General features: G+C 35.2%; 6 protein-coding genes across 12 annotated transcripts; 1 reads left to right on the top strand and 5 right to left on the bottom strand.

Moving 5' to 3' along the window:
* Positions 1 to 141: 141 nt before the first annotated feature.
* On the bottom strand, positions 142 to 4,337 carry LOC110414068 (B-box type zinc finger protein with CCT domain-containing protein). Its single transcript, XM_021425132.2, has 4 exons — positions 3,608 to 4,337; positions 2,790 to 2,996; positions 1,316 to 1,599; positions 142 to 626 (listed from the first exon to the last, which is right to left on the bottom strand). The coding sequence occupies exons 1-4, from the start codon at positions 4,145 to 4,147 to the stop codon at positions 536 to 538; spliced, it is 1,122 nt and encodes a 373-aa protein (XP_021280807.1). The 5' UTR covers positions 4,148 to 4,337; the 3' UTR covers positions 142 to 535.
* A 1,156-nt stretch (positions 4,338 to 5,493) lies between these two features.
* LOC110414060 (zinc finger (C3HC4-type RING finger) family protein) lies at positions 5,494 to 10,079 on the bottom strand. The gene is made up of 12 exons (XM_021425122.2): positions 9,887 to 10,079; positions 9,719 to 9,806; positions 9,498 to 9,554; positions 9,369 to 9,401; positions 9,215 to 9,292; positions 9,091 to 9,134; positions 8,929 to 8,969; positions 7,587 to 7,669; positions 7,404 to 7,495; positions 7,241 to 7,310; positions 6,555 to 6,593; positions 5,494 to 5,875 (listed from the first exon to the last, which is right to left on the bottom strand). The coding sequence occupies exons 1-12, from the start codon at positions 9,946 to 9,948 to the stop codon at positions 5,741 to 5,743; spliced, it is 822 nt and encodes a 273-aa protein (XP_021280797.1). The 5' UTR covers positions 9,949 to 10,079; the 3' UTR covers positions 5,494 to 5,740.
* A 971-nt stretch (positions 10,080 to 11,050) lies between these two features.
* Positions 11,051 to 16,508, bottom strand: LOC110414410 (membrane-anchored ubiquitin-fold protein 3-like). 7 transcript variants are annotated; one of them, XM_089783242.1, is made up of 6 exons: positions 16,289 to 16,508; positions 15,742 to 15,915; positions 15,267 to 15,512; positions 14,541 to 14,711; positions 13,293 to 13,332; positions 11,051 to 12,535 (listed from the first exon to the last, which is right to left on the bottom strand). In XM_089783242.1, the coding sequence occupies exons 3-6, from the start codon at positions 15,397 to 15,399 to the stop codon at positions 12,472 to 12,474; spliced, it is 408 nt and encodes a 135-aa protein (XP_089639368.1). In that variant the 5' UTR covers positions 15,400 to 15,512; positions 15,742 to 15,915; positions 16,289 to 16,508; the 3' UTR covers positions 11,051 to 12,471. The 7 variants fall into 7 exon arrangements, with proteins under 7 accessions (XP_089639368.1, XP_021281260.1, XP_089639366.1 ...); XM_021425585.2 differs by having other exon boundaries at positions 13,293 to 13,367; positions 15,267 to 15,491; positions 16,289 to 16,506; XM_089783240.1 differs by having other exon boundaries at positions 15,267 to 15,491; positions 16,289 to 16,506.
* Positions 16,509 to 20,192: 3,684 nt separating this feature from the next.
* Positions 20,193 to 20,977, bottom strand: LOC110413889 (Thioredoxin superfamily protein). Its single transcript, XM_021424904.2, has one exon. It carries the CDS (start codon positions 20,713 to 20,715, stop codon positions 20,413 to 20,415), a length of 303 nt encoding a protein of 100 aa, XP_021280579.1. The 5' UTR covers positions 20,716 to 20,977; the 3' UTR covers positions 20,193 to 20,412.
* A 1,615-nt stretch (positions 20,978 to 22,592) lies between these two features.
* On the bottom strand, positions 22,593 to 23,274 carry LOC110414224 (Thioredoxin superfamily protein). Its single transcript, XM_089783136.1, has 2 exons — positions 23,212 to 23,274; positions 22,593 to 23,099 (listed from the first exon to the last, which is right to left on the bottom strand). Exons 1-2 carry the CDS (start codon positions 23,272 to 23,274, stop codon positions 22,752 to 22,754), a joined length of 411 nt encoding a protein of 136 aa, XP_089639262.1. The 3' UTR covers positions 22,593 to 22,751.
* A 2,043-nt stretch (positions 23,275 to 25,317) lies between these two features.
* On the top strand, positions 25,318 to 27,789 carry LOC110413717 (Cysteine proteinases superfamily protein). The gene is made up of 3 exons (XM_021424646.1): positions 25,318 to 25,425; positions 26,264 to 26,374; positions 26,770 to 27,789. The coding sequence occupies exons 2-3, from the start codon at positions 26,274 to 26,276 to the stop codon at positions 27,644 to 27,646; spliced, it is 978 nt and encodes a 325-aa protein (XP_021280321.1). The 5' UTR covers positions 25,318 to 25,425; positions 26,264 to 26,273; the 3' UTR covers positions 27,647 to 27,789.
* The last annotated feature ends 43 nt before the right edge of the window (positions 27,790 to 27,832 follow it).

The raw sequence follows: 27,832 nt of genomic DNA, 5'->3' as shown, positions 1-27,832 counted from the left end.
TGACACTATAATTAATGCAGAAAGAAGGGTTAGAAGGAAAATAAGGAAAACATAACTTCACCTGCTGTGGCCACGAACCAGCATTTCAGTACTCAATCCTAGCCCAAAATACTAATTATTGCCCTGATTTCTGTCCAAAACTTCCAAAAATTGCATAGGTCATATGCTTTTCTTTTATTTTCTGCACAAACTATCAACTTACAAGTCCCAAAATGGTGACAGATGAGGATCTCACCCCATTCTACACAACAAGGAAGGAGATTTTCTAATACAAAAGTAAGGATAACTAATAACCTGCCTGATGTGCAGCAATGATATCTAATGCTTCAGGCATCATATACAGGTCTTACAATTCATTATAATGGGTATAAATGCTAAAGGCAATTTACAAAATTCATATTTTACAAGTAAGGAACGTAGTATATCCAAAGCTTTAGCTTCTAGGAGAAAAGACTAGACAGAAGGAAACTATTTTCTAGTTTCAAAAATGACCCAAGTTATAGCGATTCCAGTCTCACAGTTCTTTACCAGTATCTCAATGCTCCACCTTTGCAAAACGCCCCCTAATTCTTGTCCTGCTTTCAGCTCGTACCTTTCTTGATTCATACCTGATGTGCTTATCATATCTGTCACATTCCACATGCAGCGTTTGCTTAAGAAATGCAGAAGAGGCAGAAAACTATAGATGAAGATTTGAGAGGAAAGCTTGACCATAATGTCATGACTGACTGCAAGTAGATGCCTTAATGGCATGGGGTGATTTAACATGCCATATTAAAGAAGATATATTGGAGGCTTACATACAAGCCCTCACAGTTTTCACTAAATTGATGATGTGTTAACCATCCAGACCGTCAAAGAACCACTTGACCTAAAAGGCTAAGCTTATTGAACTTAGGACAACTAGATTACACAAGCTCTAAAACCATGTCAAAGAAAAGCTTGAGCTTTAATAGTTAGGAATTTGCAAGCTAGGGTGAATCAAAAGCAGTTTCCAAACACAGAGGATACAACACACAACTTCTTTTACCAAATTCTGTCCCCCCAACAGAAAAAATGGAAATATCAAATAAGTCCTACCACTAATTTGAAATCATTTTGATGTCAAATTCTCAACAATCCAAATTAATGTATTAAGGTTAGTTGACAGTTCACCAACGTAGTTTCTACATGCGTGGGCTCCAGCCAACCATTGCAACCAAAAGTAAATGAATCAATTATTTATCATGTTTTTACATTTTAACTTTCATTTCCTTCAAGAAACCATTGAACAGATTAATGAGGTTGTAGTATGGAACAAAGAGTGGAGCAATACCTTCTTGTTTTCCTTTTCTCCTTGTAGCGTGAAATTGCAGAGTCTCTCTCTTGGCTATTTAACTCATGGACAGCAATCTTTGGAAGCGCTGATGTAGTTCCAGCAGCAATTTGATGTTGTAGTTGGTCTTCAAGACTATCATTCACATGTGTAGTCCTACTAGTATCTAGATGTTCATTAGGAACAACAGCACTTTCCTCAGTGTAGCCTCTAAATTGTGAAAAAGGTAGAAATACTTGATTGGCCATCTCGACATTATCACTGAAGCACTGTGGTGCACTTAACTGCATGAAGGGAAAAGAGATTTTTTTTTTTTTGAAATTTCATTTGCATTCATCAAAAGGGAACAATTGTTCACGTCTTTACACTGATTTTGCAGGGTTATGCCCCATACAAAAGGAAAGGGGTATACCGACACAAAATCCTTCAAAAAAAGCCTTAATGGCCTATACAATTGCCAATATAAAAACCCCTGTACACCGCCAAAACAAAGACAAAAAACACCTGCAACCTAACTATCACCTACTCCAGGGTACAGGACAAAAGAGATTACCCCTCCAATTTTGACAAATGAGTTAATCAAGAAAGCAAGAGTTCATATTTAAAGATGCTCTCTTACTATTGGACAAGTCTATGGAAGACATACTCAAGGCAGACTGAATGGTGTAATTCATCACATGTTAGTGTCATCCACATGTAAGCTGCATCAGACTTATGATACCTGAATATATGATTGATTTTCACAGAAAATTTCATTAACTCAAGCAACCATAAGTTCGGCTTTTTGGGCCACAAAAGACAGAACAAACAACAAGATTCCTCTTTGCTGACCTAATTGTCAACTTAATCTCTCCTAAGTGACAACACAGGCCAAAGGGACAAGACTCTAAGTGTGCTGCACATCAGACATATCCCTAAACACAGTTAATGTCAAGTAGCCTACACTTATCATGTTATGAAGGGTTCTGTTAAAATTTTCCTTCTTTTCTAAAGAAGTTTTGCCACTTTCTTTCCTGACCGGTGAAAGAAATTAACTTGCTGGATGTCTAAAACAGTCTAATTACATCAATAGTTTCTAGCAGCCCTATCTTCTTCTTCCCCCTTTTCCCACATTCAAGGGAAGACAACCAATCATTAATGATATCTCAGTCATGATAAAATAGCAGCCTTTGCATCCGTAAGAATGAAGACAATTTAAAATGAAATTTGTTCACAGTATTGCTCTCACAATTAAAAAAAAAAAATCACTTTCTCCATAGCTTATTTGCATCGTCAAGCTTCAGATCCATTGTTTCTAAAATCTAGATGCAAAACTGTTGCACATTCATCGACAAAAGAAAAAACTCAATGTTCTACTTGCATGTCCATACATCAACACGTAGACATAGAAAACTTACATATCAAGAGAAAATTACAATCAAGGAAGCACAAAAAAATATCTTTGTGATGTGTGAAGAAAAGAAAATATATGTACCTCAAAAGCAGGAAATGGAATTGGGTCTTTATCATTTTTGCAACTTTTATGCACATTTCCTGGCTGCAAATTATAAGTATTAGGTAAAAGTGGCAGGAACCCAGTAATGGTTTCAAAATCAGTGCTGAGGTTGGGTTCTGACTTTGCCAGTTCACGAAGCTGAAGAAGCATCTCCTCCTTATGTCGTCCACAAGAAGCATTACGGTTCTGAGTCAAAGACAGTAGACTGAACCATGTCATATAGTCACAATAGTTAATAGACAATATCAGCAAGTATATAACACCAGGCAGCCACATTCAACCGGAAAACAAGTATAGCGAAAGCTAAGAAATTTGCAGTTAGTGGTAAACAATCATTCGATTTTTTTTTTTAATATTATTTCTAAACAGCCATAACCAAAATAAGGTGGAATAGCCAAAACAAAAAAAATCCCGGAACCAACCTAAATTTAACTTGGACATGCAAGGTTTAATCGCCCTAATAAATCAGCTGCACAAAAAAAAAATCAACCTTAAAAGTAACAGAAACTTTCACAGCCCTCTCACTAACATCATTTTCGGAATAAAAAAGAAGTTTAATATTTGCCTCTTTAATTTGAATAGAAAAGAAGTTGAATCCCCAAAATTCCAAACTTCAGCGAATCTTCAAGTAACTATTTGAGTTCTTAACAGCATAGAACTCATAAAAATGCCAACCTTTAAACGAGCTTTACTCTTCTTTTTTCTAACCAAACAACACATATGCACTACTTAAGAAAAGTACCATACAAAGAAGAAAAAGAAATACAGAAGACTGAAAGAATCAACTTGGTACTTACCTTACGCAGAGGAGGAACATCAGTGGGCTTAAACCCATGTCCAAAATCACTCGAAACAATCAAATCATCAAGGCTAGAAAACTCAGGAGTTTCCCAACTTAACAAATCCAACAACCCATCATCTTCACCACCATCTCCACAGCCAACTTTCTCTTCACTCAAAAACAGAGTTTTGCTACCCAAATCCTCAATCCCAAAACTATTAACCAATTCGCTCACAGATGGACACCCAGAAAACCCTTCTATGGGCCTCCTATTATGCAACGAAGATGAGGAACACTTGTGGCTTTCCCAGTCACAATTTGAGCAAAAAACAGATTGCTCTGTTTCGCAAAAGATGGAAGCAGAGGATTTGTCACAGGCGTCACAGAGCTGTGACCGAAGGTGCCTGGTGAATAGTTGGTTGGCTGAATGAACTTCCCTGTCGCATGAAAAACATAGCTTGGCCGAGTCAGCTCTGCAATATAAAAGAGCTTTGGATTGGTTACAATGATCACAGAGTCTCCTCTGTTTTTGGTTAGTATTTTTCTGATCAGTCATGTGTGGCTGTTGGCTTGGGTTTGGTTTCTTCTGCCGGCTTTTGGTGTTTGTTTGATTGGGATTTAGGTAATGGAGGAATTTGCTAAGCAGTCAGAGAATAATATAGCATTGAAATGGCGCTAAGTTTGGCTGCTTTGCTTAAGAAATGATGGAGAGAGAGAGAAATCTTATCGTTTCTTTCTTGCTATCCAAGTCTTAAATGAGTTGGCTGATTTTTTTTCGTGCTCCTCTTCAATTGGAGAAAGTGATCGTTTTAACCTTTATGATCGCTGTGTACTTGTCGCCTTTTCTTTTTTCTTAGTTAAAGATATCCAAAAGACAAAATACTTGACAAGACAAGACACAAACAAGTATGGGTCGGGCACTGGGAAGGGTAGACCGGAAAGCACGAGTATGGGTTAGTCACCGGGTCCTCCTCGCGAGCCACTTTCGCCATGTATTTTCATTCATGCTCAGATGATCACTTTTGTCTCTAGCAGAATAAATAAAACGGTACGGAAATAAATTTTAGAAATTTTTAGATGAAATCTAAAATGGTCTTCCCCTGTTTTTTTAAACCAATGTTCAACAATCTCTCAACAAAGCTTGTCCTTTTGTGTCCTATTTGCGGCCCCAGCAAGTGGGTCGATGACTGACAACCCTCTTGTCTTTGGAAAATCCAGGTTGAATGGTGAGGCAAGGGAATATGAATACTAATAGAATCGAAAAGGAAACAAATGTAAAACGTAAGAGGATGCTGACCATTTGCGAAAATTGAATTGAATGGTTCATGCTTACTTTGAGACAAAACGAAATTCACGATTGATCACGAGGCAAGGCAAACGAGAGCGGAAATTTCATGAACACATAGTCCGGACAGAAAGGTGAAAGAGATCTGTCCAAGGGACATCTCTCATGTTCAGTCCTTCCGGGCCATGGTTCAGGAACTTGGCTTGAGAGTGGGCTCAGCCTAGAAAGTTCGTCGCCATATCACTTTCAAATACATGTCGCTAAACTTGGTTGATCAGTCGTATTACTAACACAATGTGAGCTAGAAAGTTTGATAAAATATCAATATTGAACTTCACAACTCGTGATTCATACTCAATAGTGGGCCCAACGTCTAAACTAAGAGTAGACGTGACACTCGTGGCAGCAACCAACGAGTATAATGTTTTCCCAGCGTGGAACAACACAAGGTTCCAGATGACAAGCATTAGCTGCCGAGGATAACAACAGTTGCAACTCTTCTTTGTCACTGTCAAAAGGGACAAGACCTAGAGGACAGAGTGACACGGAGGGAAAACAGTTACAACTTCCCCGAGGCTCTTCACAAAAATATCCGAATCAACAATATACAATCAGCATGAAAACAAATGACTTTTCTGAGGGAAATGATGCAAGAAGCCTAACTTGTGTTTTGTTCCAAAATTCAAGGGCATTACTACCGTCCACATGAAGGACGTGTTTCACATCAACCTTAAACAGCTTGTGAAAATCTCAATAGAAGTCCAAATGAACAATGAAAACAGATGTAAGAACTAAAACAGAGATGTTTTGTTAGAGATTTTGCATACAAGAGTGTCAAATGTGCATTGCCAACTGATTAAACTTTCAGTGTGTATCACAAATGATTGCTTGGTTTGCAATCCTGCGGGTGTTATAAGAATTGCATCTTCTGCACTTGAGACCCAAAATATGAAATTGGACCATGCTTTTACTGTTGCAATCATTGCAGAGGATTGAAACCTGTAAAAAGACAACCTCATCAACTAAGTGCGCAAACATACATGCATCTATCGTTTTGACTACAACCTAAATCCTTGGATTAACAATTATGTTAAAAAATACAAGAATGATGAAGAAGAGGGTCAACAATGCAGAACATTACGTATATATGCCAGAGAAATTCCTTTCAGAGATTATGTGAAACAATGGAGGCTTAATATCCAAGTCACTTGATGGGAAAATAATTGCAGTGCACTAGTTAATTCACTCTAAACACATGAAACCATGAAAGCAGCTGCTTAGGAACAGCAATACGAGCACTAACAAAAACTTGCCAGCTGAAATTGTCCCCACAATTATTGTTTAAATTTTTAAGTGAATATGAAGAATTTGCCTAATGTGTTCATTTATTGGCATTTTGTCGTTCATTTGGCAAGGAGTATCCATGAAAAAGAAAAACTGAATGCATGCTATTTCAAATAAGGAAGTTTTACATAGCAATACATCTCTGTTCTACCCAAACCTCAGGGAACAGATGGATACTTCCCAGTGGCAATAGAAGTCACTCTTACAAGATGTAACTTCTGAATGAGACCAAAAATTTATGAAAGTTAGTACATGCAATTTAAATTGATGCAACAATTAGAATTCTTTTTTTGCTCAGTAAAAAATAAAAAGAATTAAAGATATGAGTTACTACCTCAAACTGATACTCTGCAGGCATTGAAGTAGCATCAATCTGTCAACAAAGATCAAGCTCACCAATTAATGGCATATAAAAAGTCATAGAAACAGTGAAAATAATTACTTAATCACAAAAGCAGTTGTTTTTTGAATCAAAATCAAATTAGAATACAGAAGCTATTTTGTTAATATTCCAGAGAAGATTAATAGTCTCAATTTCCAGAGTCAGATACAAGCAGGCAAAAAATTCTGATTACTATACCAGCACTGTCCAGGCCCCAAAGAAGACTACTTAAGCTCAATTGAAGAATTTATAGCAAGTTCAAACTTCAGGACATGCGTGCAGGTGCACACACACTCAAGAGACTTAAAGTGCTGTTTTTCAAGCTCCAGCTCCAGCCAATTCAGATCAGTAAAATTTAACCTGTCAGAATGACTGGGCCACCTTATGCCCACTGCTCATACCAAACTTATAATGCACACTATGAACACTATGAAAGTAGTGCATAACAGCTTCTACACCAAATTTTTTTTTAAAATATAGGCTTCTGAGAAAGATCAAATGTCCCTGAAATCAAAACTGAACCCATGGAAAAGGCATGTAAAATTCCAACAGATGAACGAGTACAACTAACACACAAATCACTCAGGTCAGTAGAAATTTAGTACACAATACTATGGTTAAAAGAAGTAGGTTTATACATCCATATCCAGATCTTCCCAGAAAGCAGTCATATCAAGCACTGCCTTGCAGCAGATGGGACATCGATACCTGTTTCATGAACAAAACCAATACTTAAATGTTAAACCGTTCAAAAAGAAAAAAAAAAAAACCTAAACAATTAGCAAATTAATCTGAATTTACTGATTTTGCATAGTCATCTGAGAAAAGCAGTCCAAATGCATTGTATGTCCACACTTCAAAATCCTCGTGCTTTTAACTGAGTCAAAAAGATACTGCAAGCATAGCAAGAATGTCTTAAACCAACAAGTTCTTATGAAATTTCAAAGAATACTGAATAAAATAGTCAACTCTTGAAGCTCAAACCTCGTAACAGATGGGGCAGTGAGTCTTCATGGAGTTCTCCACACATAAGTGATTGTCACGCAGATCCACCATATAGCAAGAACCTGTGCCAACAATAATATCATAAAGGAAAATGGAATAAATGAAAAACAACTAAATGGAATTAGATAATTTTTAAGACTGCACTAATGCTAATAAGGGCACTTTAATGAAGAATGGTAAGACACACATCAGCAACTTTGCATTTTACATACCTAAGTCTAACAGTTGACTTGCTTTATACAAGGGACTTGATGTTTGGGGAATTGGGAAATTTCCTAGATAGTCAAATGAATTCAAGAAAACAGAATTGATAGGGAATTATGAATTACCAAAATTCCCTTTGAATATATCCTACCAGGTCAATGAAGCATTTGCTATGCATATTTGCTATTCTTACCATTCAAACACAAACAAATTAATATCATCACCTCCACCCTCCCCCTCCCTAATTCATGCTTAGAGGTGCTTGCCATCTTTTAACATTAATTTCTATCAAAGACAGGCAAAAAGATTAGGGGTAACAAGTAAACAGATGGGTGCCCTATTAAGCAGTTTTCATAGAGCTTTACATGACAATCCAGCTCAAATTTAAAACTCAGCGAACTTCAGGAGTCTGAAGTAACCCAGCATGGGACACTATAAACTTGCAAAGACAAGCTACCTAATGGAGTCAAAAACTTATTGGAAGAAACCAGATGTCTTAGAAGTTGTCTCTTTGAGCTCTATGTTTATAGTGATAATGGACAGGCCTAGGAGACATTATGGAATTGCAACAAGCTTCAATACACACCCTGGATGAACACAGCCAGGTAAACAACAGAGTAAAAAGATAAACAAAAGAAATACAGAAGGGATCAAAATAGGATCTTATTCACCACATACTGTGCTGCACTCTGGAAAATTACCACAAAAGTGGCATGAACAATACCAAGAGGAGGATTCTAAGGCTACATTTTCTTACCAGCTTTGCTACTTGCATTTTTAATATTTTCTTTTTGCTTTCTTAGATATTGTTTTCTATGAAATAAAAGAAATTAGTAAGAAGCCATATTTGGTTAAAATGAGCAAATAACAAAAACATATTTGTTGCAATAGACATAAGACTGTGTGTTTTATCCACCATGAATGTCAAACTTTAATATGTAATTCAGCAATATTTTTCCTTGATCTTTTCTCTCTTTTGCTTTAAAATGCATATCAGGAATAACATTTGCGCCCCATAAAAACATGCTATAACTCCAAACTCATACAATTGAAATAACAGAAGCCACCTCTCAAAATGAAAAAATCAAGAACCAAGCATGGTAATAAGCCTGCATACCACATTTCTGACAGTGAAAGTACTTGTCACGACCACCCACCCTGGAAACCACAGATTAGATCAGAAAAACAGTTGACAGCAAAACACACAAGCAAGTTATAAAAACAACCAAAACTAAATATATTCTGCGCAAATAACTTAACCCACAACATGCTAACTGACCTACAAATTCCACAATCATTGCAATGGAACTGTTCCTTCGTGGTCTGCAACAATCATTACTTAGAATCAGCATGCTTATAAATACCAGACCATAAAATTAAATAGAAATCGTGCAAAATCTTACATCATCATCGTAGAATTTGCAAATGTTGCAGAAATATTCTCCCATATTTACCCCACAATTACAACAAACTTGAGCAACCTGAAACAATGAAAACAGATGTGCCTTGAGAGTTGAGACTTAGAGTTATTACGGAATAAAAACCAGCAGGGCATACCTCCTGTTCGGTATTGCAAATTGAACAAATAACCTGACGCATCAATTCCATCCCGTTATAAACAAATTTTTATCAGAAGAAAAAAAAAAAGTTACTCTTACAGAAAAGTAAGCGTCAAATAAAACATACTTGCTTGACATCCTGCCTGACAAGGTCGTGATGATCTTTTGGGTTGCTAACTGAGTTCTAAATTTATAAAATAAATAAAATTGAAGGGAAAATAAAACATCAGATTAGAAAATTTAGATAATCGGGACAGGCATTCAAATACGTCCATTTACAGGGATAATAAAGAAATTAACAAGCAAAAAGAATAAAAAAAGACATGGACGACAGAAAGGAAGAAGTACTGCGGCCTCGTTGTGGCAATGGCGGCATGGGAAGATCTGATTACAGCAAGGAGCACGGATTTTGCATCGTCGCTTATAGTGCTCGCATCTAAAGAAAACAAAATCAAAAGCATATAATGACTGGAAACCGAAAGAGAACACAAAAGAAACAAAGAAATCAGAAGATACCCATGTTCGAGTTTTCCGAAATCTTTGCTTCTCTGAGGTGCAGATACAGAGCCTCCCGCCATTGGTCAGGGGAAGAAAGAAAGAACAAAAAGAATAACACGAAAATAACGGGATTTTCTACCTTTCTTTTATTATGTTAAATTCTCCATTAAGTCCCAGCAAAAGTCAATTCAGTAGTTATCATTTTATTATATTCAAGTCCTTAAACTTTTATTTTAAATTAAATAATTTTTTTTCTGATCATCTATTAACTTTTATTAATCAGTTATACACATGATACTTTTACAAGATAAATTCACATGATATTTTGATGCTATTACTATTACATAATAGATGAGGTCGTATTAAAATTTATTGATTAAAATTTATATACTTATCATTTTACTTAAACATATATATAAAATGATTGATTAAAGGTTTATAACAAAAATAAATAAATAAATATTTTAATTTTATTAAATTTTAACCAAAATTTTACACGAATTAGTAACTCAAAAATATAAATATTGTTAATAAAAAATATAAAAAAATTAAAAAAAAAATTTCAAACAATTTGGCCAGTCAGTATACTCCCATTCGTCGGCCAACCATCCTAAGAGAGGGGAGCCTTGGGAGCATCTTTTCGGTTTAAAAGATATTTTTTTGCCAAAAAAAAATCAAAATCAAAAAATATAATTTATATAATAATAATTTTTTAAATTAGTAAAAAGTAAATTTTTTTTTAAATACGAATATATCATCAAATTAATGAAAATATTAACAGTTGATTAATTGTTAGAATTATATATTTGATGAAAGATTAAAATTTAAAGAATTTAAGTATTTTACTTGAAAAAAAACTAATTCTTTTTGTCCATAATCACAAAAGACAAACCTTTTGTATTTAACAAAATAATTCATCTTATTTAGGTTTAATCTCAAATAACAAAATAAATTATAAATTTTGAAAAAAGTAATAAAAGCTGAGTTAGTTTGATCTCAATATGAACTAACCAATTAATTTTAAAGATTTGAATCCAGGTACATGATAAAATTAACTAATAAAAGAATTTTTATTATGATTTATTACAAAAACATCAATAGAATCAAAACTCTTTTTTGAAACTTTTGTATATCTTATTATCATCATGGCAGCCATGGCTACACTTTGCAGCACTCAACAGATAAAAATCAAACTTAAAACTTCTTTTATCATTCCCACAACAAACAAAATCACTAAGACACTTGGTTTTGGATATGCTTACAATCAAAAAACTAAGCATCGGAAACAAAAACATTGTTAACACTGGCTTTGGACGGTTCTCTTTTCATAGTAAGCTTAACAATATTTAGCCATTGGCAAATGCAATCTCTCAAAGCATCAGACCTTGATTTCCAGTAGCAATACAATCTTGTCCTTTGATACGGCTTTTTCTCTTCATCTTCATATTTTATATACTCATTAGTTACCAGACAGCAGCTAACAATAATTGAAAAGCATGTAAATTCGAGAAGTCTGAAAGGTGAAAACCTTAAATTATTTTGGATTCAATTTATTTTCATTTTTATCTTAAACTCATTTGTTCAGCATATTAAGAAGAAGGTAATTAGGTTTTTTTTTAAAATCTTTAACACATAAATTCTAATCAATAACATTTAATAACATATTATCTGTCATGTGACAGTAATACCATCAAAATGCAAATTACACATATATTGTTAACTAACAAAATTTAGACAACGATTTGAAAGAGGAGATTTATTTAACTTAAAATAAAAATTTAAAAACTTATTTAAACGTAATATAAAAATAAAAGTTAAATTTATATTTTTAACATAGTTTAAGGGCTTATTTGGTTATTTAAATTTTTATTTTTTATTTTTCCTGAGTCCTAAGTAGTATGAATTACCCAAGCTTTGAATAAAAAAATGTCAATGTGTTAAAAAATCCTAAGTATTATTCTTTTAAAAAAATTATTAAAAATATAATATTATTTAAAAAATAATAAAAAACTAAAAAAAAAGCTATATCACACAAAAAATGATAAAAGTAATATAAAATAAATGACAAATTTCAAAAATTAATTGAGGGATTTTTCTCTTAATTTTTTTAAGAGACATGTGCTTCTTCCTCTTATATTTTTTCACAAAAATAAGTTTCCGTATAATATTAATGGCCATTTGTTAGAAAAGTCACGACTTCTATAACCACAATATGATATTTTAGTAACCATAACTCGTGTAAATTAAAATTTTTTTAATAATTATTATTCATTTTAACATTAAAACTCTTTTGAATATTTTTGTTTATTATATGTATTAAGAATTATTCTGGAGTACCTAATTCTTCTTACCCTGTATAAGAAATTTTAATAATTCATTTTGACATAATAAAATTTCTTTCACTCTCTCAAATTCTTTTCTTCCTAGTATTTTCTTCATCCTATTCTCAACTTTATTTTGCTACTTACTTATCCTCTATACTTTCTTTACCTGGTTCTCCACTTCACTCTGCCACATACCTATTCTTTACGCATTATCCGTCCAAATTTCTCCGTCTTACTCTGCCATCTAACACAGCGTTTAATTCTTTAGTCTTTCTCTTGTCACTCCCTACACATCTTCTCTATTTGTTTGCAACACCATCTCTTCGTATCAGAAGAAGTTAATCTGCAAAAGTAGCACAAGTTTCTTTTTCAGGCATTGATTTACATAAAGCAGTTAATTGATCATTTGCTGTCTCCTTCCTCGGCGAAAAACTAAAATTTGGCAATTCAGACACATTTTTTATGTAGTCTAGTGAAGATGTATGACACCAAATTTCTGCACAATATGTTGCATCATTTGAAAATAAAATGTCCCATAAGCTATTTGCAGTAACCAAGGAACTGGAATATGATATTTACTTTCTTGTTTATGGCCTAACAGCTAAAAGGGATCTAAACTTCGATTTCTTTCTTTCTTTGTTTTTTTCTGTTATGGAGTTGGGTTGTGCGCAGATTGTGTCAACATGTGCATGTAATCCTCTTAAGACATCGTATTAATTTCAGCACATGAAATGCTTTCCTTCTCCTATTGTTGCAAAAGCGAGATGGAATCCATTACAAATATTAACATGACACTCAACACTGGAACACTTAGATTTGGATGAATCAATGTCAAAAGGTATTTTGCTGCAAACTTCATTGTTATCATCTCTCTCTCTGAATTGCATTGATTCATCTGTACAATCATAGCTTATACAAAATGTGTCTCCAAGTATCCTAATTTTACCGGTAAGAGAGGATGGTTACAAAAAGAACAATGATACTTGAGTAGTCAGAGTCAGAACGCAGCCAGTATACAGATGAACACCATTTCAAAAGCAAAATCAGACTAATACAAAGTATAACTACAGTGAATGTTTATTTATCAAAGAATAACACACCCGCATGAATTCAGCTTTTGCATCTCCTCCTGGCTCTTTTCTGCAGTGCACCAAGACAGATGGGAAAATGAGACACTGGACAAGCTTAGACCATCAGACCATAGCTACAGATGAAAGAGTTGGTATGATTTATGCTGGTTGCCAGAATCCAAACTGAAATAAAACCTTGAAATACTGCACTGTACTCCAACAATAAGGGAGACATAGGAAAGAACTCATTCATATCTTTATTCAGTAAAAGAAACTCCATTGAGTGTTCTTTACAGACTATATACTAACATTTTGGGACAACACCTTAATAAATAAGGAATCTTGAGGTTTGATCATATGTGAACAATTTTTAAACAGGTATAAATGCTTGAAACCCTAAGCTAAATCAACTCTACTTTTTCATAATAATGCTAGTGGTGAAAAACAAAAGAAAAAATCAACTATGAGTTTCAATTGTCAAATAACTTGCTCTGCATAAGAAACTTACGTAATCAGATCAGCATCGAAATATTAAGTGAAGAATATAACATAGAGACACAACGATGTTTCTTACTATTATCATTTGCTAATGGCACAAAAAATTAATTAAAATGAATAGTCTCCAACATGGTTATACGAAAGTCCATTGATGACCCATCTAGTGTTCTTTCCAGGGATGACAAGGTTAGACATAACCAGGAATTATTTACATGCTTTTCCTTTTCAGTAGCATGTACTGATAATTATGTACAAAGCAACTCAAAGATTAAGATCATTAATGCAACATCATCTGTTTATTTCTGAAAAATACTTCATAGCAAGCATCCCTTAAATCCCCACCCCCCTTTAGGAAAAAAAATGACAACATGTACACGAGAAAACAGAAAAAGGCAAATAGGCCTTGGAGGCTTGTTACTGAAATAGGCAACATAACAAAACTTGGACTACTTAAATATCTTGCTTTTCTGCTAGCCTCACAGCTACTTTATAAGGTTTATTTAAAGGACTGCTTCATATGCCTGCCTTACTTAAGTAAATGACAACCACAGAATAATTTCATTTTATTTCCTTTTCCCGAGAAATATGTAGCAGGAAAAGGGTGGGAGGGTTTCCTAGATAGATTTATGTACCGTGAATTCAGAAAGGATCTACATGCAAATTGTGAATGCAATGAAGAAAATAAAGACCTGTTAATTCTCAGAAAAATTAAATCCCAAGAAGATTTCATAAAGTACATTCTTGCAAAGAAGTTTTTTCAAGAAAGAGAACTTGACAAACCTGTCTTATTTTTTGCTATAGCAGGCTGCACTACTACGTGCATGGTAATAACACCAACGGGAAGATCACCAAACATTATCTTGGAATCAGCGAGCGTTTTGTTGTTTTCCAGAACTTTACCAGCATGTATAAGTTTCAAATCATTTATTGACTTTGGTGTGACTGTTTTGTCTGAAAATACATAAAGACTCCATTAACTCAGACACGTTGTAGGAAAGAAGCATCATCCAAGAATATTTAAATTCAAATTCCTTCGTATTGAACATTCATAAACATGCAGTATATGTATATGAGTTCATATACAGTGGCCAACAACAGCCCTTTTCTCCAAGCTGAACGAGATCATCAAAATGAAAATTGAAGCCTGTTCTGCTTGCACACATTAAAAGTGTGTATATACCAATGTCATTCAAATGAGTACAAACCAATACAAAAAATTGTTTTAGCATACCATATAGGCAATGCTCATTACTAAAATGATACTTATCAATGACAGGGTTAACAAACATTGTAGAAAAGAAACTCAAAGCAAAGACCAAAAGACAAAAGTATCGAGCACATGCCCCTCAAGCGATGCTTAGCTCAAAATTGATTAAATAAAAGATATGAAAAACATAAACAACCACAATCAAACTGAGCACCAATGATGTTTAATTCAATTTCATAATTCAGTAAGGAGTAAGTTACGAGCAGGAAAACATGTAAACTGAAGGGTAGATGGATAACCTTGGGGCCACTCAGCAGCAATCTTTTGCTTAAGAGTTGAAACAGTCATAGATGATGCATAAGTACTGTGTGCTATATCCGTTCCATCATAAATGCGGAATTTAAGCTCTATAAGCTTCTCCCCCTCAGCCATAGTAGTCTTAGTTCACTGTTTCCCAGCTTGCAGGTCGAATGTGATAGCAAATGAACAGTTTTAGTCCCAGAATTCAGTCTTCCCTCACTCACCTGCACAAGAATTCCCCATATCTAAAACTCAACCGTAAATCTTCACATTCTTAAAAATTTTTCTTGCATAATCAACACAATGGCCTATTCCAGTTAAACCAGGCAGAAGCACAAAGGATTACTATATATTTTCAATCATATCACCAAGAAAGCAAAAAACTGGAGAACTTCTTGTTACTTTTTGTGAGATTGTTTTCACACTCATGAAAGAAATGCATAATCTAATTCAATTGCATTATATTAAACTAACCTCAACTAATCCTTCGAAAAAATTATTCGGTAAGAGTGCATGTAAATCAACTGCCTAAGAACCTCGCCGACCGAGTGAGCACTTCATATGATCTGATAACTGATAAGGTTCCGGTCAACAGCTCTCAACCAATGTTCCTTTAACCAAATGCAGAACTCAACCTCAAGAACCGAACTTATGACCAAAATAAAATTAAAAAAAAAAAGATCTCAGATATTCTGCTATATTCTAATTGGAGAAGAAAATTAACATGAAACAGCAAAATTCCTATTAAATATTATCGAATTGACAAACGGGGAAAAAGAATCTGAAAAGAAATGCCATTGAAACCTAATGGAGATGAATTCAGGTATTATCCATTCCTCTTTTTCTTTTTCTCTAGTTTGTTTTCTCGTTTTATCAATTCATAGAACCGAAATCACAACAAATATCGCCGTTTTCTCTTTCTTTTAGTTTTCTTTTTCGTCTAGAGAATCAAGGAAAATCATCGAAAATGATAAAAGATCAGACAAAAAAAAAAGATCGAGAGAGGAAATAAGGAAAATACCTGATCAAGAAGCCATTGACGGAAGATCAGTAAGAGAGAGTCGAATTAAGCAAAAGGCTTTTTGTAGCCACAGTGTAGGTGTTTGAACCAAAAAAAAAGCGAGAAGTTTTCGTTCTTTCCTTGATAGTTAAAAACAATATTTTTTTTCCCTTCTTTTCTTTCCCTTTTCTTTTTTTTTTCCTAAAAAAAAAAAAGAATTCTTTTCCGAAAATCTCTATGATAAGGATGCCAAAAATAGAAGTAGATAAAACGGTCGATCTAATCCAGAGCCAAATTTATACTACTGCAACTACTACTTTTTACAGGCTCGATTATCCTGTGGAGACAGTAGAATAGAACTCCTCATGCATACATTCTTTGTTTGCCACGTCAAATCAATGACCTGCTGGAATGACTAAATTAACCTATACCTACACGTGGCATTTTGTAATTGGATTCTCGTATAATTAGGTCGGTCACCAACAAATAGAGAAAACGGAGGTGGCCGTTACTGTTAGTTATTTTCCCCTGGAGCAACTCATTCAATTTCTCTCTCTTTTTTTTTTTATGGCCTGAGGAATATAAGAAAATTTGAGTGGCAATTTATACTAGCAGAAATTTATTTACTTCATGCAAGAAAACTTTATAAAAAAAAATTATTTATACATACGAGAGTTATTGGACCTTCTAAATTTTGGGTATGTGATGATCATTGGTCCAATAATCTTTGCTTAAAGACATGATTTACTGAAATAACACTTGGATTGTAGGATAATCAAAGATAATTAATTAAAAGAGTAACAATCATTAAGCTAATTAAGCAAAAAAAAAAAGGTTAAAAATGGACTACAATATCAGTCAAGACCCGAGAGTTGCAACATAGATATTTATGCAAGCCCTTTTGGGCCCAAAGAAGGAAGTATGGTGTTCCCATGCCAATATTTCTAGTAAATTAATGGCCTCTGCTGTCAACTATCAAGCTTTTTCGTGTATTATATACTACTAGTAATTGAAATGTTTAGTCCATTGGTCCAGCTTGGCCATTCCTGTAAAGCGAAGAGAGAATATAATCCTGAAGATGGTGACTATGACACCCATGATGCGATTGGCAGTTGCAACCCACCGAAGGCAAGTTAAAGTGGGTGGGCGGATTGAGGGGAGGCTGCAAAGTGCTTCCTTCAGACAAAGCTTTACCTCCAAATATCCTGATCTTTTTTTGGCCTGGAGCTGTCTTACTTTAGTTGTTGATAACTTATACGTGTGTAATATATGAACATAGGAGTATCTACGTATTGGTATATTTTAACTGAGATTCTTCAACTCTCCTTGAGAGAAAAGAATGCCCAGTTAGGGGAAACTAAGCAGATGAAGCAGAGAAACAAACTAAACCACCTTGGTCAAATGAACCAGTATATTTTCTCAAACTGATTTTGGTGTTCTTAGCACCCAATAGTTGAGTGAGTCTCATTGTTCTTTCTGGGGCATTAAATCCCTAGCAGTTAATGAACCTGTTGAGCCTGAGGAATAGCTCAGCTTGCTATGGCAGACAAACAAACAATGAAGCTTGTTTCAAAGGTGTCAAGAAAAATGAGTTGAGATTAGATGGAAACACATTTATTTTGGAAAGACTTACTTACAAAGTTCAGTATCAGGGTGGTAAGCACACAGTAGTTAATAAGAATATGGAACGTAATGTAACTTCTTTGTATACCTCTCTGTTGATACACAGCTAAACCATCGCTTGATTGGAAGCTTTATGATTTTAAGTACAGATGATCGGATTTCTTATACCATCTTGCTGCAGTTTATTCATCCACTAACATTACTTCACTCTTTAAGCATCTGACTAATCAGCTATCAAAGCTTCCTGGCTTTGTTTTATCCGTGCAGACAGGTCTTTGCAGAAAAAACTAGATGGAACCGAACCTGTCTGGATAAAACTACGAAAACTAGCTTAAATGAGGTTTAGTGAATAATTGTAGACAAATGTCATTATGGAATTTTGTTTTAGTTGCTAAATAGAAATGAAAGCCAGTATTAATTTTGCATGAAGAACATAAGATAGTACAAGCTAGTATGGTTTGCAGTATCACAGCACAGGTTGGTAGGTAATGTCTGATGACAGTACAGAGTGGTCAAGCGGTCCATCCTCTTTTCTCGATGAGCAAAAGATCCAAACCAGTTGCAAAGGTCATAGCCCCCACTATGATTAAGACTGGCGAGATTGACTGTCAGAAAGCTGACAGTTCCAATATTGTTTGATTCCCTTTGTAGGACTCCACCTAGCTCGATTGATCGTGCTTTTGCCTTCATTGACAGCATTCATATGCTTGTCTCCATATACAATGGAGGAATCTTCTAAAGACATTATTTACAGTATACCTTTTTTTTCATTTCACTGTCCCCTTGATCAATAGAATAATTAATGCAATAACTAAAACATTTATGGTCATGTTAATTAATGATCAGTTCAGTCAGGAAGATAACTATTCCATATATCATGTAAAGTGGGGGGGACCGATCATAGCCGAATTTCAGCGCCTGTGGGACTTAAGATGTCCTAATCTTACAGCATTCATGATTGTTATTGGCTTGTTTTAGGCTACTATATTCAGCTGTCATGCACATTCCAGTTAATTTATTTGGTTGTAGTGATAATTTCCAGCATGCAAAGAGCACATATAAGCACAGGCTGCATTTAAATCAACTAAGAGGTATGTGTGTGTTGATTTCTGGCTTCATTCTTTCTACATCTATTGAAGTGCTGACCAACAGAAAATATATATATATATATATATATATATATTACTCTTTATCTTTTTTCTCATTAAACGAGACGGGTGTCTTGATTTCAATTTCCAGCATTAACATGGAATTATTCTCATTGAAGGTGAATTGTCGAATCTCTTCATTCTGTCATAAGGCTGTTCACCTCAGAATGGTCTACAAACATTGCTGAAACATTTGAAGCAAAGCTGTAATTGCTACTGCTTATAATACCGGACCCAATATTTGCAAATTAATTCAAGTGCACCTACTGAGCACTATTATTTGATGTGCTAAAGAGAAGAATATGGCATGGGGAATATCATTAATGCCATCGAGATTCTAGCAAGTTCCCCACTGATATATATATATATATCATCAGATCTTACCTAGTTTTTGTTGCAAAGTCTGAGGGGAAGTTTTCTACCATTGATCTTGACTGACAACCACTTGTCTACCATTGCAGAAGAAAAAGAACAAAGTAAATTAAAATAAAGAATAAAAGGCAAGGAATGTAATACCTTTCTTTATCCAAGATAAAGTGGAAGAACCAATGGCAGCAGACAACAGAAAAAGTTTAGAATTTTCCTTTTTAAAACTTTTTTGCATGTGGAGGAATGCAATAGGGGTTTCCAAAGTTGAGGAACTCAACTCTGGTTAGGTCCCTCCGCATAACAATCTTTTGATGTTTCGGGATATTTTCTATTTTGTACTACTGTGAGTATTTCTCATACATTGATCCGAACTGACTCCTTTTCAGTTGTTCTTAGGATGCGTATATCAAAAGATTGATCATGGGGAATTTCATCAGGATGCTTCAATGTAAAAGCCAATCACTTTATCACCAGTATCTGGCATTTTAAGATCTTACAATTCGGTGTGTGGACCATTAAATAAAAGATAGCATATTGCTTTGCAGAAACTAGCATAAAGTTTATTCAATTTTGGGGTTCTGACTTGAAACATGCACTCACAAATGATATATGTTGTGATATGGATGGAAATAACTGTAGATATGCAATTCCAAGAGATGCTGCAACAATGAGAGTTTGTTCATGTTCATATTTAGATTTGTACATTATACAAATGGCGTCACAAATGAATGCTTGAATGAAATAATTGTAGAAAGTTTCTCGACGGAGAGAAGCATCCATATGACATACAGTAATTAAATTCTGTTGAACGTCAAACGCAGAAAGTATATAAAGTTAACTTCATAAGAAATAGAAGTAGATTACATGCTAGAGCTAATCCAAAGCTACAGAGAGCACATGAGACATATAGAAAGCTACACAGACTACACAATACACCGCTCACTGGAGACTATTGATTCATTCGAGCCAATTTTATTCTTTCGGTGTGATATTGAAATACTTAATTTAACACAACTGATAGGGCTTGAGCAAAGGTATCAGCCCTCCACTTAGATGGAGGGACATGACTTCATTGGTGGAGCCCACCAGCTTTCCTCCAATGAAGACAGCTGGAACCGGCGCGTTACACCCCAACCTCATGAGAGCTTTCTCCATATCCCTGCCTTCTGGGTCTTGGTCGATCTCATGAACCACAGGGCTTACCCCAAGCTCTTGGAATAGAATTTTGACTGCATAACACAGGCAACATGAGCTCTTGCTGAATAGCACTACCCCTTTCTCTGAGGCCAATCTCGTCACCTTGTCCATGTTGAATCCTGATTTACAATGTTCGCTTAATATTTGCAAAGTTCTCTGGTGAAGACAGTAAGTAACACGGGACAAAGAAAATGTTTAAGTTGGAGAAGTCCCTTGGTTACCTGTCGATTTCACTTAAAGCTTAAAGACCATCGGATCGAATTCAGACTGCATTCAATCCAATGGCAGTGGGAGGTTGGACTTTGAGAAGGTGAAGTGGGAAAGAGAGAAAAGAGTTCAAAGCTTTAGGTTGCTGAAACTTAAGCTCCCATGCTAGTATTTATAGGGACAGCATCGAGTAGACTCCTTTGTTGAACAAGAACATATATTCAAAAGAAAATGTGCTTTACCTAGATGCCATAACTAATAAAGCTACTTTATGGGATCGTGACTACTGTGTTTCCATGGGCTCACTCAAAAATTTTCTGCTAAATATTTACTCAAACCATCAGACTGATTGACTATATATAAGCCTGTTAGCCAGCTGATATAAGCATTTATTGAAAATACACGGTTCAAAATAATGATCAAGTAGCAAGATTTATGTAAATTGCTTTTGTGACCAACGTGTTTAGCCTGGAAACCATTTATTCAACCTTTTTTTTTTTTTGTAGATTTTATGGACATGAATACTCTCTAATTTCTATCAAGATGTAACAAAAGTAGAAAATTCTGAGGCTAGTCAATTAACACCAGATTCTCACAATCGCCTCCTTTGAATCGTTATGCAGAAAGATTGAGAATGAGATTGCGAATGTGATGGCTTTCGGTGGCTGTAATTCTTTCTGTCGCGCCCACCAACTTGTACGATTCTTCCCACATGTGAGCACACATAGGCTCACTTCACTTCATGCATAGCTCTGCTTCTCTTTCAGGCAGTGCCATCAAATGTGAGGGTGAGCCTGAGAATGGCAAATGCTCACACGTGCATGACAACAACTCTTCCTTGCTCAAGACGGCACAGGATTCTCCATCCTCATGCTACATATCTTACGGTAAAGAATATAAGTAATTGGCTTTACAAGAAGTGCACATTGTAGAAGAGGCAGAGGTACAGTAATGGTACACGCTGGCAAAGTCATGAATAATTTAACAAATGATGTTTCATGTATATCCAGAACTACATAAATGTTTGTGCATGTGTGGATGAGTATCCATGTACTACAATAAAGTATGCATGTGCGTCTAGGAGCTTCCATGCATAATGAATATTTAACTTTTTGGCCTTTTATTAAGATTTAGATGGGAAGGAATAGAATGGAGGCATAAAAGATTGCAGCATCAGCATCACCTTTTTGTCCCTAAAATAAGGCCATATACTCACCATGGTACAAAGTCATTTGCTGAACAGTCTAAACTTGCTAACTGATAACTGATATCTCGCTTGCCAAGTGTCTAGTCAATGGGGTGACAGGGCGAGAAAATAAGGAACCAACCAATTTGCTGTCACTTTTAAAAGTAATTAAAGAAAAGACTGAAAATCTGCAATATGCTGATCAAGAATTTCATCAGCTTGATGTGGCTAATTTTGCTATAGTCAATTCATGATACAGCGGATTGCTTTTTGGAAGTGGATAAGTTTTCAATTGCATCACCAAAAGAACAGTCATGCATCGTGGTTGTGGGAACTTTATTCTATTACAGTTTAGCTTGCATATACAGGAAAAAATTTTAAAATATTCTTTAGTGGGGATTCCCTGAACACCGTCTGATCCTAAATTTGATCTAAGGCCATGCATTACGTCAGTTTCTGATAGAAAAGAATCCTAAAAGGTGAAAAGCCTTCAGAAAGTCTGTTTCCTTGCGTGTTTTCATATCCATGGAAATGGCAGTAGGCACCCGTAAATATTCAAGATACTATGTACTAGCATTAACTATTTAGGCTATAATTCTCAAGAAGTGTCATGTTTTCATACAATGTATTCAAGGAACTCAAGAAAAAGCAAAGCCCCTAGTACAACATTTTCTCTTTCAACAAGGTATTATAAATTTATTTTCACAGTACTACTAACTTTGCCAATTGAGTAGGTCAGTTGATTTTATCATTTCTAGAACCAGATGGCTTTTGCATCTATGAGCATTTGTTTCAGTGATCCATCTACATGAAGGGATATGACATCTTTTGCTGAGCCTATAAATCTTCCACCTATGAACACAGCTGGGACCGAGGGATCACACCCCAGCCCTCGTAGAGCCCATTCCATATCTCTCCCACTAGGATCGTGGTCAAGCTCATGAATTGCAGGGCTAGCACCAAGCTCATAAAAAAGTGTCTTGATGCTATAGCACATGCAACATGAGCTCTTAGTGAATATCACAGCAGCCTTCTTCGACGCCAGATCTCTTACCCTGTCCATTACGACAAGCTTTCTTCGCTTTTGAAGAAGTAAAAGTGACTAACAATGCAGCCAAATAGCAAAAGAAGGTGTAGGAGAGGCTTGGAAAAAAAGGAATCAATTTTACAGTAAAAAGAACAGGCAGGCAGGCAGGCAAGTGAGCAGGCTAAACTGTAGGTGTAGGAAGCTTGTATGTGCTAAGGCTTAGATCTGGTGGACTTTGAGATTTCATCATCTGGTATTTATAATGCCTGGGAGAGGAGGGGATTGCATTGTTTAATGCATAAAATAAAGAACATAATGAAAACAATGTTAAAGGATAAAAAGAAGGAAGTTCCTTCAGATATTTGTTTGGATAAGAAACCCATGATTTGCTTGATAGTGACGACCCTGTATGCTATAAACAAGTTGAAATTAGTATCCATCATATTGCTAAATCAGACTTTCAGGATTGTTGTCCGTACAAGTAAAATGTGCCGGAATATATCATCAAGAAGCTAATCTTTAAACAGAAAAAAACACTTTCGGCTCTAGCTGGTAGCATCACAAATGAGTAATATAATATTATTACATTACAAAATGATCTCAATGCAACAAGGGAGACAAGAATAATGACACTTTAATGGTATCAAATAATAAAATACTACTAATAATACGTAGAATTCTTTTTTTTCACTGTAGTCAATTCGGAATGTCAATGGCCCTAGAATAGAATCACTTTCTCTTAGTTTGGGACATTGATTTTATCTGCAAATTCTTTATGTAGCATGACAATGCTAATGATAACCTAAAAAGGTTCCTTACCCACCATCAAAATGCCATTCTTCCTGCAAAAATAGAGGCTAATCCTTATGTCATTGATTGACAAGCAAAGATCATGTATACTTGCATTTAAGTTCAACTGATTATATTATTACATTGTTGACGAAGTCGCAAAGAGCATGGCCATTTTTCTAAACTGCCTTTTTCTTTTGGTTTCATGTTATTTTTTGGTAGCTTGTCAAGGTGGAATGGGCTGGCTGATGTGGAGAAGGATAAGAGTTTATCCAATTCATTCCCACTTTGTTGCATTGGTCCCCCTCTTCAAATTCATGGTATATGAAACATCAAGAAAAAGGACAAGGGATTTGGGAAAGCAAAATGACATGAAGAAAGTAATGCACAAAGGATATTAAAAAGTTCAGTCATCAGCAGGAAATTGCAACATCAAAATTGCTGCTTCTTCTTTTTATTTTATTTTAATGACTCTTTCCAGTCTTCCTTCACTTAGTCACAGAACTGATGGCTCATAGCTATACATATTTCTGCAGTTTAAATAACTCTGAAATGGCTAAAACTTGAAGAAAATCATCTTAGGGTTCATTCTTTTAGTCTTTAATTAGCTTGAAGAACACATTTGTTTAGTGATTTAGATATATAGATTAGCTTTGTGTTGTCGCTGAAGGAATATATTGGGGCTTATCTATCGCCTATAAATTGGAGGGATAAGTTGTCCTTGCAAAGATGGCAAAAGCCAGCATACTTTAGCAATAGTTCATGAAAAAGCTAAGAAGAACAAAAAACAAGACTACCTACTTGGTCCTTCCATCATAACCAACCGAATCTCCATTCGCTAGCCCATAGGTGCATCTTCTTCTTTGTTCTGCGTCATCACTTTAGCATGAAAGAATCCTTGTTTTTCACTCTCAGCCTCACAACATGACACGCCACACACTTCACACCCCACCATATATTCATTATTTACGTACACACACATATGTTTATACACATGACCGTATCTGTATGCATGATCAACATTTAAATGCATACATCAATTTCATCCTATATATGTTTGTCATAGCAATGATATCATCTCTTGCATCGGGGGAAAAAGTTCATAACTTCAATCTACCATATATATATATATATATAGATATGAATGTATTTCTTCCCTATGTACATGAAAAGATTTCTTAAGCAATTTTTATTCTTAATTCTTCTATATCGTCTGAAAGCTTTTCAATGGAATAGAGCTAATGCCAACTTGCGCAAGCAGGGAGAGATACTCAAAAGTCATTACCTAAATTTTGATTAATCATTTTGTTTATCGAAGCCAGTTAAATAGAGCCTAGCAGTTCCTTTGGGCCAATCTTTATATTTTACAGTTATGGGCCTAAACTGAAAAGACATGGAGCCGAAGAAACTGGAGAGTGAGCCCAAAATATTACTGGACCAAGTCTGCCCAATAAGCATTTTCCTACCCTTTTTTTTTTCTAAATTTTTTCCCTCTAAAGTTCCATGACAGCATAAAATAAAACAATATGGGATTTTTGAAGATTTCTAGGTTGTACGCGTAAGGGAAGAAGCCCTAGCTTACTCCTGCGGATTCTCAGCTCTTCTCTCCAAGGTTTGCTGTTTCACTGTATTTCATCTATTGGTTTGGTTACACTAGGAAATTGAAGAAAACAAAAGAAAATTATCAACGGAATGTCAATTTTTTGTTTCAGTTGCATTGCTTTTGTTGAAGTAAGCTCCATTTCCAGCACGTACTTGACCAATTATCAAAATAATTTTTAAATTTTGAGTCTCTGGCTATCCATAGTTGCTAGGATTTCATGCAGATTGGAGCTTTGAGCTGTGGTTAATGGCCGCTTGGTTATACAAGTGGGATTTTCTGTTGCTAGTTTCTTCTTTCGCTTGCAGTTAATTTCCATTTGATTCATGTTTGAAAGGAATAATTTGTGGTTTTTTTTTTTGTTTTATGCGTTCTTTTTGGATGGGAATTGATGAATTTATAGTATTGTTTAATTGGTTACTTTGCTCACATCAGGGAATTCATCAATAAGAAACAGTTGTTATAAGAGTTTTTGCCGATGTATGGATGTAGAGTTTCAGAGAGAAGTTGTGTATCTAACCATTATTTTTGAACCTGGTTTAATGAAAGTAAAAGTTATATGCTTAGTATAAAACATCCAGAAAGTTTATGTTGGAAAATATGTTGGCTGCCTTCACAGATAGGTTGATAATCTTTGTTGGTTTCTGACTAACCATTTCACATTAGGAAAGCTGAAATCGAAGATGTTTATGGCTTAGGGAAAGCATAGCTGTTGTTTGATTATTTGTAGCATATTATTTACAAGTGTTTTTCGATTCCTTATTGAGCTATTGGAATGTCCTTGTCTTTTCTCACATTTCCAAGTTCAAGATTACGATTTCCTCGACATTATCATCTACCATGCTTTTAGGTTTGCTGAGATGGCAGATGCTCAAGACATAGATGGCAAACTATGTGAAGAAAATTTTCCCTGTACATCTCAAAAGCAGGAAACTCGAGATGAAATGCTTTCTAGGCACAGGTAATATGTTGTTCTTTAATTTATGCTTTTCTTTCAAATTTAATCTTGTTAGTTAATCCGTCCTATCGCGATGTATATGTTTTAATAAGAAGGTGAATTTAATTGCTATTATGAAATAAGGCTGATTTGTAAATAATACTATGCCCTGATTTGAGAAAAGTAATTTGAACAAAAAACTGCATTTTGCTTGACAGGAATTAGTCCGTTGGATGTTTACTTGGATTTTTTTCCTACTTAAGTATTATCTTTTTTATCTATAGTAGTTATTATTTATTTATTTATTTGGGGAAGAGGGATGCAAACCTTGTGCTTTGAGCAGAGGGATACATGTACCAACCACCGAGCCAAATGCTCGAGGTGCAACAATACTTAATTGTTCTCATCCTATTCTGCAGGAAGGAGATATTGCAGCTGCAGAACAAGGAAATTGAACTCAAAAAGGCAGCTGCAAAGGGTAGCAAGGCTGAACAAAAGGCTAAAAAGAAACAGGTGGAGGAAGAGATCTCTCAGCTCTCTGCTAAGCTTAAGGAAAAGCATGCCGAAGAGCTTGGTTCCCTAGGCTACTGTAATAGTATCAGAAATGATAAAAGCAATATTGACAATTTGGTGAAGGCCATAGCTGGGGTATCTGTTACCACTCAGCACGATCATCCAAAGACAAGCAAGGGTGCAAAGAGACGTGAGAAACGAGCTCTGCAAGAAGTGGCTAGAGAACAACGAATCCAAGAAGAGCAGAACAACATTGTGAGTGATAGAATGATTGAAGATGAGAAATTGGAGAAAAAACTCGAACCCCTGGGATTCACAATTAATGAAATAAAGCCAGATGGACACTGCCTCTACCGAGCTGTTGAAGATCAATTGGCGCTTCTGTCTGGAGGTTCTTCTCCTTATACATACCAAGAGCTACGGGAAATGGCAGCTGCTTATATGAGGAAACATGCATCTGATTTTCACCCTTTTTTCCTGTCAGAGAATACCATAGATGGAGATTCTGATGATTCACTAGTAGAGAGATTCGAGAACTACTGTAAAGAGGTGGAGTCAACTGCTACATGGGGAGGACAGTTAGAGCTTGGAGCTTTAACTCACTGCCTGAGAAAACATATCATGATATTTTCAGGATCTTTTCCTGATGTGGAGATGGGAAAGGAATACAAATCTGATGGACGGTCCACTTCATCTAATGCGACTATCAGGCTGTCATACCATAGGCATGCCTTTGGGCTTGGAGAGCACTATAATTCTGTCATCCCAAATTCAATCGGATAGGTATAATTTTGTGATTTGTGAAAAGTTCCTTTCTATGTGCATGTTTTCACTATAATGTCTTGAGGGAACAATAAAGTGTTGGGCACTAAATTAAATTTTGAAACTTAGTTTTGATTGAAGCCGGTTGATGCATTATTAATTTATTATCTTACCTTATTTTACCATGAGTTGGTAAATGAAGTACTA

The sequence above is a fragment of the Theobroma umbraticum genome, unplaced genomic scaffold, assembly GCF_002168275.2.
Source record: "Theobroma umbraticum cultivar Fairchild unplaced genomic scaffold, ASM216827v3 scaffold_4.1, whole genome shotgun sequence".
Lineage (NCBI taxonomy): Eukaryota > Viridiplantae > Streptophyta > Magnoliopsida > Malvales > Malvaceae > Theobroma > Theobroma umbraticum.
Note: the sequence above shows the minus strand (reverse complement) of the source record. Positions and strands in the feature narration are given on the sequence as shown.

What these genes read in the sequence shown, in the direction of transcription:
- LOC110414068 (XM_021425132.2), bottom strand. Translation starts at nt 4,147, where the DNA reads ATGACTGATCAGAAAAATACTAACCAAAAACAGAGGAGACTCTGTGAT. An exon ending in ATGTTCCTCCTCTGCGTAAG is followed by an intron (nt 2,997 to 3,607) that starts GTAAGTACCAAG and finishes TCTTTGACTCAG; the next exon opens with AACCGTAATGCTTCTTGTGG. An exon ending in TTCCATTTCCTGCTTTTGAG is followed by an intron (nt 1,600 to 2,789) that starts GTACATATATTT and finishes CCCTTCATGCAG; the next exon opens with TTAAGTGCACCACAGTGCTT.
- LOC110414060 (XM_021425122.2), bottom strand. Translation starts at nt 9,948, where the DNA reads ATGGCGGGAGGCTCTGTATCTGCACCTCAGAGAAGCAAAGATTTCGGA. An exon ending in TTTGCAATACCGAACAGGAG is followed by an intron (nt 9,293 to 9,368) that starts GTATGCCCTGCT and finishes TCATTGTTTCAG; the next exon opens with GTTGCTCAAGTTTGTTGTAA. An exon ending in CTTTCACTGTCAGAAATGTG is followed by an intron (nt 7,670 to 8,928) that starts GTATGCAGGCTT and finishes TTGTTGGCACAG; the next exon opens with GTTCTTGCTATATGGTGGAT.
- LOC110414410 (XM_089783242.1), bottom strand. Translation starts at nt 15,399, where the DNA reads ATGGCTGAGGGGGAGAAGCTTATAGAGCTTAAATTCCGCATTTATGAT. An exon ending in TGCTGCTGAGTGGCCCCAAG is followed by an intron (nt 14,712 to 15,266) that starts GTTATCCATCTA and finishes ATGTATTTTCAG; the next exon opens with ACAAAACAGTCACACCAAAG. An exon ending in CAAAAGCTGAATTCATGCGG is followed by an intron (nt 12,536 to 13,292) that starts GTGTGTTATTCT and finishes CTACTTTTGCAG; the next exon opens with ATTAACTTCTTCTGATACGA.
- LOC110413889 (XM_021424904.2), bottom strand. Translation starts at nt 20,715, where the DNA reads ATGGACAAGGTGACGAGATTGGCCTCAGAGAAAGGGGTAGTGCTATTC.
- LOC110414224 (XM_089783136.1), bottom strand. Translation starts at nt 23,274, where the DNA reads ATGATGAAATCTCAAAGTCCACCAGATCTAAGCCTTAGCACATACAAG. An exon ending in ACAAGCTTCCTACACCTACA is followed by an intron (nt 23,100 to 23,211) that starts GTTTAGCCTGCT and finishes CTGCATTGTTAG; the next exon opens with TCACTTTTACTTCTTCAAAA.
- LOC110413717 (XM_021424646.1), top strand. Translation starts at nt 26,274, where the DNA reads ATGGCAGATGCTCAAGACATAGATGGCAAACTATGTGAAGAAAATTTT. An exon ending in GAAATGCTTTCTAGGCACAG is followed by an intron (nt 26,375 to 26,769) that starts GTAATATGTTGT and finishes CCTATTCTGCAG; the next exon opens with GAAGGAGATATTGCAGCTGC.